Source organism: Puma concolor, chromosome B3 (genome assembly GCF_028749965.1).
Source record: "Puma concolor isolate L17-30 chromosome B3, mPumCon1.1.hap2, whole genome shotgun sequence".
Taxonomy (NCBI): domain Eukaryota; kingdom Metazoa; phylum Chordata; class Mammalia; order Carnivora; family Felidae; genus Puma; species Puma concolor.
The window spans coordinates 143,330,664-143,342,852 of record NC_141672.1 but is presented as its reverse complement, the minus strand read 5'-3'; the positions used below and the strand labels follow the sequence as shown (position 1 = coordinate 143,342,852).

Genomic DNA, 12,189 nt, shown 5'->3' with positions numbered 1-12,189 from the left:
CTCCCGCCACACAGGATGTGGGATGTCCACATCTGTCACAGTTTCAAGAAGCTGAAGAAAACACATCAGGATCTGAGGCCTGCACTTAACTACACCATGGGGTTAGAACCATTCTTTGGGAAGAGCACGGGACCCTGCAGGGACGGTCCTCTGTCCGAGACCCCGGCCTTCCCTAGAACTCCTTCCCCAGACAGCCTGGCAGCCCCGAGCTGACCCCGGGGAGGCACCCAGCAGTCACTCCTCAGGACCTTCCGTGAACAATTACCTCTGGCATCGTTCCACCGAGAGGAAGGCGTTCTCCCCTGGAACAGCAGTGGAGACTGGGTCAGGGCCTGCAGCCCACTGGCAGAGACGCCACTCCGCACGGCACAGCCGGGAGAAGGCGTGGAACCTACAGAGACGCAGGGTGAGCACGGCTCCGTGGTAGCCCATGCCACGGGGCCCGGGCCTCTTCAAGGAGCAGCTCTGAGGCGCTCCCCCCAACCCCCAAAACCCACGGCGGCAGCCTCACCTGAAAAGAACACCTCGTCGTCCCCCGTGGAGGGCAGGTACAGCACGCTCACGCCCGGAGACCGCTCCTCGCTCTTGCTGAATTCTGGGTCTCCTCTGTGCCCGTCACACGCTCTTTTTGCTGGACACTCCATTTCCTCCTCAGCAGGAAGGAGCCTCTTCCTGGAACCCAGCCCAAACTGTCTCCAAGAGCAGGCTTCCTCGGCCTTCGGCACACTGTCCCCGGGAGGCGAATGGTCGGGCAGCTGGCACACCCCCTCGAGCTCAAAATCCCCCAGGAGGGGAGTTCTGCTGATGCTGAGCTCGGGGCCTCGCTCCCTCCTCTCCGGCTCGAGTAGGGACACCCCTGCAGGGAGGTCAGCGCTGACCTCGCTCCTCGCAGCAGAGCTGCTGCCCACTGCCCGCTTCCTGCGGGGCCAGTCTCTGATGGTGTCCGGAGTGGTCTTCCCGCTGTGCTTGGGAGACGGGGTCCAAGGAACACTGCCGTCTGTCTGAAACGGAGAGGGGGTGCTAGAGGGGCCGCGGGTGGGGGTACAGGACTGGCAGATGTACATCTGTCCCCCGCTCTTGCCAGGGGTGCTGTGTGAGGGGCGGAGGCAGGGGGGAGACACATAGGTGGCTTCGGGTCTCCCTGAGGACCTGCCCGCCCGGGGCAGGCCAACACCAGGGAGGGAGCTCTCGTCGCCCCGGGAGCTTCCGGCCCTTCGTAGGGACTCAGCTTCGCACAGACAGCCGGGGTCGATCTTTCTGATGCGAAGCTTGGGCAGGCCAGAAGCTCGCATCTCCAGCTCTACCTCGTAGGTCTGCGGGCTGGCAGGGGCTTCTGGAAGCCGAGCTGACGCCTGCAGATCCTCCAGCTGCGCGGCGGCCTGGCGCTGCCTTCTGTCTGCAGTGCAGCGCAGGTCGTAGGAAGGTGTCGGGGGAGAACCAGGCCCGCAGGAACGAGGGGATGGAAGAACCCCAGGGCTCGACGGAGAAGACTTCTCCTTGGCAACCATCATCCTTGACTGCCTCTCCTCTCCCATCGGTGCCACATCACTTTTCAAGCCGTCACTGCCGTCAAGCTGTGCTTCGTCCAGGAGAGTGAGATACTCTGTGTCACTCGCCATCAGCAGAGGAGAGGACAGACGCCAGTCCCTCCTGAAGCCAAGCCCAGGGTAGCTGTGTCTTTCAGGGGAAGACCGAAGAGAAAGGCTCACTTCCTTCTGGTCCTTTCTGGCATCTGTGCTGGCAGCTGGGTTGTCAGCTGGGGCCTCTCTAGGAGCAGCAGAGGCACTAGGCTGGTGTTCCAGGAAGCTGCTTGCAAGATCTGAGGGCTCTCTGCACCTTTTTCCAGTTTTAGAAGGGGGCAGAGGGGGTGCGGGGTCAGACTGGGCATTCTGCAGGATTCTGGGAGGAGTTGAGGAAGCAGGACAGGAGAGAGGTGAGGCTACATTGGGGGCTTTCCAGGGCTCTCTCCAGTCCATTTCTCCAGGGGAAGGAGAGTTCGTCGAAAATTTCCGAAATGGACTCTTCTTGGAAACCTTGCCTGAGGGAAAGGTGAAAGGCTTCTCTGGAGGAGGAGATGGGGGAGGCACCAGACTTGTCATCCCCGGGCTCCCGGGGGTGGAGGCGGCTTTCTCCTTTCCTTTTTGTGCTAGCTCCCCTGCCTGGGAGGCCCCGGGGACACAGGGACGGTGGTGCTCTTGGTCCGGAGGCGTCTCTCCCCGCACCTCCGAGGCTGCCGCTCGCGGAGAGGACCCGGCAGGACTCAGACCTGCAGTCCCATTGGGGGCTGCCGGGCAGGGGGTGCTTTCTGGACTGGAGGTCACCGAGAGTGGCCAAGTAGAATTCCGCAGAAATCCAGCTGGCTGACCACCTGGCCTTCCGGGGGTTCTTGGGATCTTCTTTTCAAGAGGAGAGGTTCCTCCTTTAGCCAGGGAGCAGCCTTTCTGAGGAGTGACTTTTGGTTGAGATGGTGAGCCCCAGTCCTGTGAGGAGTCTTTTAAGGACTCCTCAAAAATGGCCTGTTTCGCAGGGGTCACTTCAGTAGGGGGTTTCTGCCACCTTTCAGGGGTGCGCAGTGGAGTTCGTGGCATACGAGGGAACCGTCTCGGCGTCACTTTAGAAGAGCTTGGAGATTTCTGGTTACTCTTCTTGGGAGTCTGTAAAGAAATGCTCATTTCAGTGCCTGAATGTCATCACCCATATGCTCTACAGAGCATCTAAGTCACCTCTAAGACGATCAGAAAGGCACATGGGAAATCCTTAACCTGGATTTCAGACAGTGGCACATTTCAATTTCCAAAACATGATGCGCACTTTTCTTTTCCTAGCACTAAGCACCAAATCTGATCTTGGTCCTAAGACCAAGAATTTTCTTCAGGTGCATACTACAGCTAAAACACGCTTCGCCTTCGATGGTGGATCACTCCACTACTGCCACGGTCTCTTCCACCGCACCGCTCCTGCTCCCTTCCTGAAGTAGCTTCTAGGTGTCACATCAGCTGCTGTTCACCTGCCTTCAACATGTGCTTGCTACACACCCGTCATGTGCCAGGCCGTGGCGGGGGGGTGGGGTGGGGATGGAGTATGGACTAGATGGATACATAAGGTCCAGCAACAAAGACGACGTCTCAGGAACAACACTCCCCAGCAAAAAATCTCCCTTCCTTCTGGCAAAATGCAGTTAAACACTCCAGGTAAAGCAGGTCAGACACCCATCACGATCATCTCAAGGGAATCCTGGTCTAGTGGGTATTTCACGTTGAATGGGGTACAGAAAGATGGTAACAGTGTCACCAGCGCACCGACAGGGATGTGCGTGGGACAACACGTGTTGGCAGCACAAGAGAGGACTGTCTAACCCAGCTAGCCTGAAGGGGGGACAGGAACAGTTAGGTCATTAAGAATGGGAAAAAAAAAAAAAGGGGGCGCCTGGGTGGCGCAGTCGGTTAAGCATCCGACTTCAGCCAGGTCACGATCTCGCGGTCCGGGAGTTCGAGCCCCGCGTCGGGCTCTGGGCTGATGGCTCGGAGCCTGGAGCCTGTTTCCGATTCTGTGTCTCCCTCTCTCTCTGCCCCTCCCCCGTTCGTGCTCTGTCTCTCTCTGTCCCAAAAATAAATAAACGTTGAAAAAAAAAATTAAAAAAAGAATGGGTATCAGCAGGTAAATGCAAAAGGTGGGAAAGCGGGGAAGAGGTAATTTTGGTGCCTTTTTAAAAAAAAAAATTTTTTTTAACGTTTATTTATTATTGAGAGACAGAGACAGAGTGTGAGCAGGGGAGGGGCAGAGAGAGGGAGACACAGAATCGGAAGCAGGCTCTGAGCTGTCTGCACAGAGCCCGACCCAGGGCTCGAACTCACAAACCGTGAGATCATGACCTGAGTCGAAGTCGGACGCTTAACCAACTGAGCCACCCAGGTGCCCCTGGTGCCTTTGCTCTATCATTTTCTCTGCCTAAAATGAAAACCAGCAGCTGCATGCAGACCTACGTGCAGCCTGACGTCACCGGAAAGGTAGAGGACAGAGCAGAGGGAGAGTGGGAGCCAGAGCCAGCCGATGGAGGCCCATGCCCATCTGGAGAGGACTGAACCTGGTTCCGTAAATCTGTGGTCTTCAAACCCATCTCCATAGCTGAGTGTCCTCCCACAAACTCTAAGCGGTTTATTGGGTTTCCAAATAAAAATTATTTTTTAACATAAGGATTCCATTTTCAGAAAACCCTGTTTAACAACAGGTCTCTAGAGCTTTAAGCAAAGTGATGCAGTCAGAAAGCTCACTCCAGGGGGTGCCTGGGTGGCTCAGTCGGTGAAGCATCCAACTTCGGCTCAGGTCATGATCTCCCGGTTTGTGGGTTCAAGCCCCGCGTTGGGCTCTGTGCTGACAGCTCAGAGCCTGGAGCCTGCTTCGGATCCTGTGTCTCCCTCTCTCTCTGCCCCTCCCCCCACTGTGCTCTCTCAAAAATAAATAAATGTAAAAAAAAAAAAAAAAAAAAAAAAAAGGCTCACTCTGGCCTCTGGGGGCAGGATGGACTTGAGAGGGAAGAGGGAAAAGACAGTTGAAATGTTCCAGGCAGAACTGGAATAGGGCAGAACTGCAGGGATGGAGAAAAAGGAATGGGTATAAATGGCTATATCTGGGAGTGACTCAGGCTTCTCACGTGGATGACTGGATTGGGTGGGTAGTGTAAGGGCAACAGATGAATGATGCCTGTACATTTCAGGAAGATCTACACATGGTGTATGATAAAAATGGTGGACGAAACCAAGAGACTAGATGAGATCATTTCTGTTTTCTCCTACCACCTTGGCCTCAGCCAAACTGCTGCCTTACATCCCTATATACCCAATAACCATTCATCTCGATCAACCCAACCACCCCCAAATACGTATTAACATCTACAGATCACCTGCTTTCTTGTCCCTAATGGTCTCAGTGGGTTTTTTGGGCCATGTTTGTTTCCCCCCACAAGACCACACTATTTTAAACATTATAGAAATGTTATACCTGATAAGCTGTAGGTATCTCAGAACCCAATGTGCTTCTTGAAGTCCTCTGAAGTCGAGCTGAACCCTTCTCAGAAGGACTGACCATCTCATGCAATGCCCCAAAAAGCAGGCTCTTGGGAGAACGAATACTTCGGTTTGGAGATTTTTCTCTTTGGTCTGCAAGTCAAAAACAGTAATTCTTTCTCAACTTCTGCCCTCCCAATACTAACAGAACAGCCAGTCCATATAAGAAAACAATTTTTTTCGAGCTACTGGGAGTGGGGGATCCCACCTAATTACGCCAGCAACCCCAATTATTGCTGCCATCTGGACTTTTAATAAGATTGCATAGTTACCTCAGCCCTTATGTGAGGCAAGTAAAAGAATTTAATTTGTAAATATAAAAACACATTATCTGATGATCCAAACTAATGATGGATGAAAGAATGAAGGACAAACAGGTATCCCCTTCCACCTAGGACCCGAGTGTAGAATGTGAACACATGGTGGAAATAACAGGTAATTTACCTGTTGAATGAATAAATTACCAAAAGGATAGTATGAATGACCAGCTGTAGGAATCCAAAGGAAGGACACTGTTAGTGAATGTCATGGATCGTCCAACACTCTAAACCTCTACTGAATATGCCTGTTCTACCGCTCCAATATCAAGAAAGAAAATGCCAAGTTTTATACTTCTTTTCCCAAAAATACTTCCCGCCAAGTAGGCACACAACTAGGCGGTGGGCAAGCAAGTTACCTGATTTGTCTTGCTGGAATGAGTGAACTCTTTGCACACTTCGAGACTTGGGCTGAGACGCAGAATAGAAGGAACCAGAATTTGTCCTGCTGAGTGACAACTGCTTGATTCGAGGACTTCGTCTCAAGCTTATTTCTACAAAACCAGAATCACAGTTAGTAACCAGGGAGAAACACAAGCTTTTTACATTTGCCTGTGTATGAAATGGGTAAAATTTATGTTATACCACATACAAAATGGACTGTCACAAATTACTGACCTTGAGACTTCTGAAGTGTAACAAAGTTACAAGGGGTAGGACATATGGCTCCAACAAAGTTCAGAAAAACCACTGACCTACCAGACTGTGACCTTTGGAAATCTCAAACTGCCACCCTTTTAACCATGATACTGGGTGAAAAAAGGGTTTATATAGTGTGACTTCTGCAAAAAATTTTTTAAATTTAAAAATTGCAGTTTTCATGTTTATGATACATACATTTGTGTAGAAACGACACCTGTCAGAGTATCAATGAAGCTAAAACGTTAAGTATTTCTGAGTTGTGGGATTACCAAGCAATTATTAAAAATTTGGCTTCTTGGGGTGCCTGGGTGGCTCAGTCGGTTAAGCATCTGGCTTCAGCTCAGGTCACGATCTTGCAGCTTGTGAGTTCGAGCCCCGCGTCGGGCTCTGTGCTGACAGCTCACAGCCTGGAGCCTGTTTCAGATTCTGTGTCTCCCTCTCTCTCTGACCCTCCCCTGTTCATGCTCTGTCTGTCTCAAAAATAAATGTTAAAAAAAAAATTTTTTTTTTAATTTGACTTCTCTGTATTTTTTGTTTTACTTTTCTGATTTTTCTACAATAAACAAATTACTTGAGTCATTAAAAACATGACTTTGTTTTTGGAAAAAACAAAATGTTTGCTTTTGGAAACCCCTGAATTACATGTACTTTAAAAAGAAGCTACGGCACTTTGTATCACCCCGTGTTAGCCCGTACCCTGACCTCTGTTCCTACTGTGTAAAAAGGTTTCTCCAGAAAGTCCCTCAGGAAATTCTGTGTAAAAGACCATTTACTAATAAACATTTACTGATCTACACTGCAGGCCCAGAGCTGTCATAGTGTCTGCACAATATCTTAGGACATGCTGAACAACACCACAAATAGAGGGTTTTCAAAGAAACTAGAGAAAACAGCACAAAACAAACATAGGTAATACCGTCTGCTCCTTTTTCTGGGGACTCATCGACTATGTCAATATCAGGACCAGGCTCCGAGGACCTTAATGAATAACAAGCATAGGGATTATTTAGTATCACTCATGGTTCATGCACCACAAGCCTCACAAAGCAACAGAGACCACAGGGCTTAAGAGTACCAGTGTTGGCAAGCACTCTCATATACTTTACTGTTGCAAGTAAAATGGTTAGAACACTTTTTTGGAAAGTGGTTTTACAACATAAAAATTAATTAAAAATATGCATGCCTTCTAACCCACCCATTTCTCTCCTTGCATTTTATCCTGTAGATACCTTGCACAAGTATGTAAAATCTGTACACAAATAATGTCAAGATGAAACCTTCCTACTATTCCTGTTAAGTTCAGCTAAAAACCCTGGATGTTATATTAAAATGAACTACAGGGGCGCGTGGGTGGCGCAGTCAGTTAAGCGTCTGACTTCAGCCAGGTCACGATCTCGCGGTCCGTGAGTTCGAGCCCCGCGTCAGGCTCTGGGCTGATGGCTCAGAGCCTGGAGCCTGTTTCTGATTCTGTGTCTCCCTCTCTCTCTGCCCCTCCCCCGTTCATGCTCTCTCTCTGTCCCAAAAATAAATAAACGTTGAAAAAAAAAATTTAAAAAAAAAAAAAATGAACTACAGATTAAACAGTGACAAGAAGAGGCAGGTGGCTGGGGATCCCAGGACCCAAAGAGAGACAGGGCAGTGAGCTCCCAGAGAGTTCCCTTTTTGCTTCCTGGATCCTGGACTGGGTGCTGGGGAAATAGATAACCCAAATATGCCAACAGGTACCAAAACTGCCCTAAGAAAAGTCAGCTTTCTCTAGCCAAAGAACCAGGAAAGGGGCAGCTTAGCACGACAAACTTTCAGACACTAACTACCATGGAAAACTGTGGCCCACCACACACATAGGCTGAGCCGAGATCCTAAACTTGCAGCCTGGCCCAGCAGTGATGATGACCCCTCCATGTAATGACAAATGCTTTTGCATTTTTGTTTTCTAATTTTTGAGACAGAAAGCAGGGGAGGGGCAGAGAGAGGGAGACAGAGGATCAGAAGCAGGCTCCGTGCTTACAGCAGAGAGCCGGATATGGGGCCTGAACTCATGAACCACAAGATCATGACCTGAGCCAACATCAGAAGCTTAACTGACTGAGCCACCCAGGTGCCCCGCGTGGGTTTTTTTTTCTCTAAGTTTTTTATTTTTAGAGAGAAAGTGTGAGCATGTGAGGGGAGGAGCTGAGAGGGAGAGAATTTTTTTGAAGGTTTTTTAAAATGTTTATTTTGAGAGAGAGCATGTGCACAAGGGAGGGGCACAGAGAGAGAGAGAATCCCAAGCAGGTGGCACGGAGCCTGATGTGGGGCTTGAACACATAAACCATGAGATCATGAGCTCAGCCGAAACCAAGAGTCAGTTGCCTAAGTGACTGAGCCACCCAGACGCTCCGAGAGAATCTTTAAGCAGGCTTTGCACTTAGCACACAGCCCAACATGGGGCTTGATCTCACAACCATGAGGTCCTGACCTGAGCCAAAATCAAGAAATCAGACAGTTAAATGACTGAGCCACCCAGATGCCGTGAAGAATGGTTTTTAAAATTGTGCAGGGGAGGACTGGGTGGCTCAGTCAGCTGAGCACCAGACTCTTGACTTTGGCTCAGGTCGTGATCCCAGGATCTTGGGATCAAGCCCTGTGTGGGTGGCTGAGCACAGAGCTTGCTTGGGTTTTCTCCCTCCTTCTTCTGCTCCTCCCCCATGTGTGAGCACATGCATACACGCTCTCTGAAAAAATTTTTTTTAAAAGTTTATAATGGAAATGCAAGCTGGTGCAGCCACTCTGGAAAACAGTATGGAGGTTCCCAAAAAACTAAAAATAGAACTACCCTACAACCCAGCAATTGCACTACTAGGCATTTATCCAAGGGATACAGGTGTGCTCTTTTGAAGGGACACATGCACCCCCGTGTTTATAGCAGCACTATCAACAATAGCCAAAGTATGGAAAGAGCCCAAATGTCCATCGATGGACAAATGAATAAAGATGTGGTATATATGTACAATGGAGTATTACTCGGCAATCAAAAAGAATGAAATCTTGCCATTTGCAACTACGTGAATGGAACTGGAGGGTATTATGCTAAGTGACATTAGTCAGAGAATGACAAGTGTCATATGACTTCACTCATATGAGGACTTTAAGAGACAAAACATGAACATAAGGGAAGGGAAACAAAAATAACATAAAAACAGGGAGGGGGACAAAACAGAAGAGACTCTTAAATATGGAGAACAAACTGAGGGTTGCTGGAGGGGTTGTGGGAGTAGGGATGGGCTAAATGGGGAAGAGGCACTAAGGAATCTACTCCCGAAATCATTGTTGCACTATATGCTAATTTGGATGTAAATTTAAAAAAATAAATAAAACAAGTTAAAAAAATTTTTTTTAATTAAAAAAAAAAGTTTATAAATGTGGAATACCCATTTGATGGACTGCTTCTCAGCAACCCCTCACCACCCCAAAAAGGAAGAAATATGGATACATACAACACCATGGACCAATCTCAAAATAATTATGCCAAGTGAAAGAGGTGACGCAAAAGAGTGCATTCTGTATGATTCTCTAGCCCTCAGAATTTACAGAATGCTGAATACTCTTTAGTAATAAGACAGTTAAGACATCAGTCACAGGGGCTCCGAGAAGGTGGACAGTGGCCCACAAGATCATTAGCAAGGCTGTGTGACTACACAAAGTAGCTAGGCAAGGATGTTACTCACCTGCCCTTGATTTGTCTATGAAGAAGCCTTCTGGAGACCTGCTTATGTACTGGAGTCTCAGCCACACTCTTAGTCAGCAGTTTGTGATAACCTAAAATGTAAATAGCATCAATTTCATTTAACCTTATCAAGAAGTGGCAGCAAGGCAAAGCGAGCAGTCTGCAATTCTGTATGGCTTACTACTCACCTGGAGTGGTTTTTGTTTGTCTTTACCGGAGGGGCTCTTGATTGTTTTGGGGCTAACATCTAACCATAGGACTTAATTTAACATGATACCATGATACAACAGTCAATCAGCATTAGAGATTAAATAATAAGCTAGTGTAAAATACTGTAAAATTCTAATAAGCAATTCTGAAAAAAAAAAATATTTAATCAGGACTAATAAGTATCCATCTCACCAGTGCTTCTTATATTTATGATGAAATGATAGAGTATGAAAGTGCTGACATGCCACACAGATATTAAGATACTGAATAGCGAGAGCCATCTAGCCGGCATGCATTTCCGCAGTGGGGTATGTAAACCAAGCTGATCACAGGAGGACTAGTTTAGAGGGAATTAGAAGTGACCAGGAAGAGAAGTGATGTCGGCAGGAATGTGGTGTAAGAACCTCTGAAATAACTCTTCCACAAAAGGAACGAGAACACTGGGCAAAAATGGGCAAAATCAGCCTTTTCAGAACTCTGGAAATTAACTAGTTTGCAACAATCCATGGAGTGTTTATCCAAGAAAAACAGTGAATCCCAGTAACAGCAGCCAAGTCCACGGAACTTTATCTTGCCCCAGCGCCCCCAGCCCTGTAGCCTTGAAAACCAACAGCCTGCAATCACTCTGCAGACCAACGGCCCAGGGGCCTGTGTGTGAACAGGGCCAAATGAGACTGGAGCTCCTCCAAAGCCCCATTCACAGATGTCATTATCTGACCTGTCTGGCAGTTCCCCCGCAAAAGCAAAATCTCACGGGCTCAAGTAGTCTCTGTTTGACCTCAGGACTCACCCAGTATGAATGAGCTTTTTCCAGGGAGCACTTACTGAAACCAACCAGCAGCACTTGTGAACATCACAGCTGCCTAGGGGAGTGATAACAGCTGGGGCAAACAACAAGCTAACCAAAAGCGTAAAAGGGGAAACTAGGGAATGAGGTGTCTATGGAGGACTCAACAAACCTTCAACATATTCCTGGGACCTAAAACTCCATGCAATGCAGGGCTGTGTGCACGCCCAGGGTAAACCCAAGAAGGCCCTAAGCTGTCACCCACTGCTCACCTTGAGGCTCTAGAAAAGCAGAGAGAAATATACACTGCCTGGCTGAGTACTGAAGAAATGAGCCAACGCACCAAAGGCCCTAAGCAAAGGCTGAGAAACTTACTGGTTCCAGGCATCAAAGAAAATCTGTCCAATCATTAGCTGGATCGCTAAGCTAAGTGAGCAGATGTCAGTGGCCACACATGACAGAATACAGACTTTAAAGAATTAGTTCAGGAAAGTCACCAAACAAAAGCAGTAACAATAACAACAAACACTGGAGGGGAGGGGAGAAGTCAGAAGTGCCTTATTATGTTACATCCAGTTGTCAATAAAAAAAGAGACATGCAGGGGTGCCTGGGTGGCTCGGTCGGTTAAGTGTCCAGCTTCGGCTCAGGTCACGATCTCGTGGTCCGTGGGTTCGAGCCCTGCGTCGGGCTCTGTACTGACAGCTCAGAGCCTGAGCCCGTTTCAGATTCTGCGTGTGTGTCTGTCTGTCTCTACCCCCACTCGCACTCTCTCAAAAACAATCATTAAAAAAAAAAAAAAAGAAAAGCGCTGAAAGGGCAAAGACTCAACCAAGAATTGAATATCCAGCAAAATTATTGTTCAAAATGAGGGAGAAATTAGCACATTCCCAGGTTAAAAACAAATCCCCCCCCCCCAAAAAAACAGAACTTTTCAGTAGCAGACCTGCCCCATGAGTAATACTAGAGGGGGTCCTTCAGGCTGAGAGCAAAGGGCACTCAAGAGTGAGGCAAATCCATGGGAAGAATCAAAGAGCACCAGGGAAGGAACTAGATAAATACAACGTACAGCACAGAAGCAGTTTCCGTTAACTCTCTTCTCCTAGGAGTTGAAAAATAAAGTGATCATTATAAATTGATGTTGATGGGCATAGAGTGTACGAAGATGTAATGTGTATAACAACGGAGCACAAAGGAGGGGGTAGGAAACAGAACTGTATTTATAGGAGCAAAGTTTTTCAATACTGCTGAAATGAAGTTGGTATTAATCTGAATTAGGCTCTTAGAAGATAGGAACTGTAATCCCCAGAGGGAGTGATGTTACACTAAATAGTGTCATAAGAAGCTAGGGGTTGGTCTCTCCACCAAAACAGCTAGTAAACTGGCAGGGGAGTGGGGGGTGGGAAATGATCAGAATCAAGTATTTTAGAACTCTGGAACCCAACGAGCTACTTGCAACAATGAGG

General features: G+C 48.1%; 1 protein-coding gene across 4 annotated transcripts in view; it reads right to left on the bottom strand.

Annotated features, from left to right (window-relative positions):
* TICRR (TOPBP1 interacting checkpoint and replication regulator) overlaps nucleotides 1-12,189 on the bottom strand; it is a 114,879-nt gene that overhangs the window by 1,201 nt on the left and 101,489 nt on the right. For all 4 annotated transcript variants that reach the window (XM_086711521.1, XM_086711520.1, XM_086711522.1 and 1 more), the window contains 6 exons: nucleotides 9,730-9,820; nucleotides 6,939-7,000; nucleotides 5,740-5,874; nucleotides 4,999-5,156; nucleotides 512-2,654; nucleotides 266-391 (listed from right to left, as the gene is read on the bottom strand). In XM_086711521.1, coding sequence (XP_086567647.1) covers nucleotides 266-391; nucleotides 512-2,654; nucleotides 4,999-5,156; nucleotides 5,740-5,874; nucleotides 6,939-7,000; nucleotides 9,730-9,820 — 2,715 coding nt within the window. The remainder of the gene's footprint in view (nucleotides 1-265; nucleotides 392-511; nucleotides 2,655-4,998; nucleotides 5,157-5,739; nucleotides 5,875-6,938; nucleotides 7,001-9,729; nucleotides 9,821-12,189) is intronic.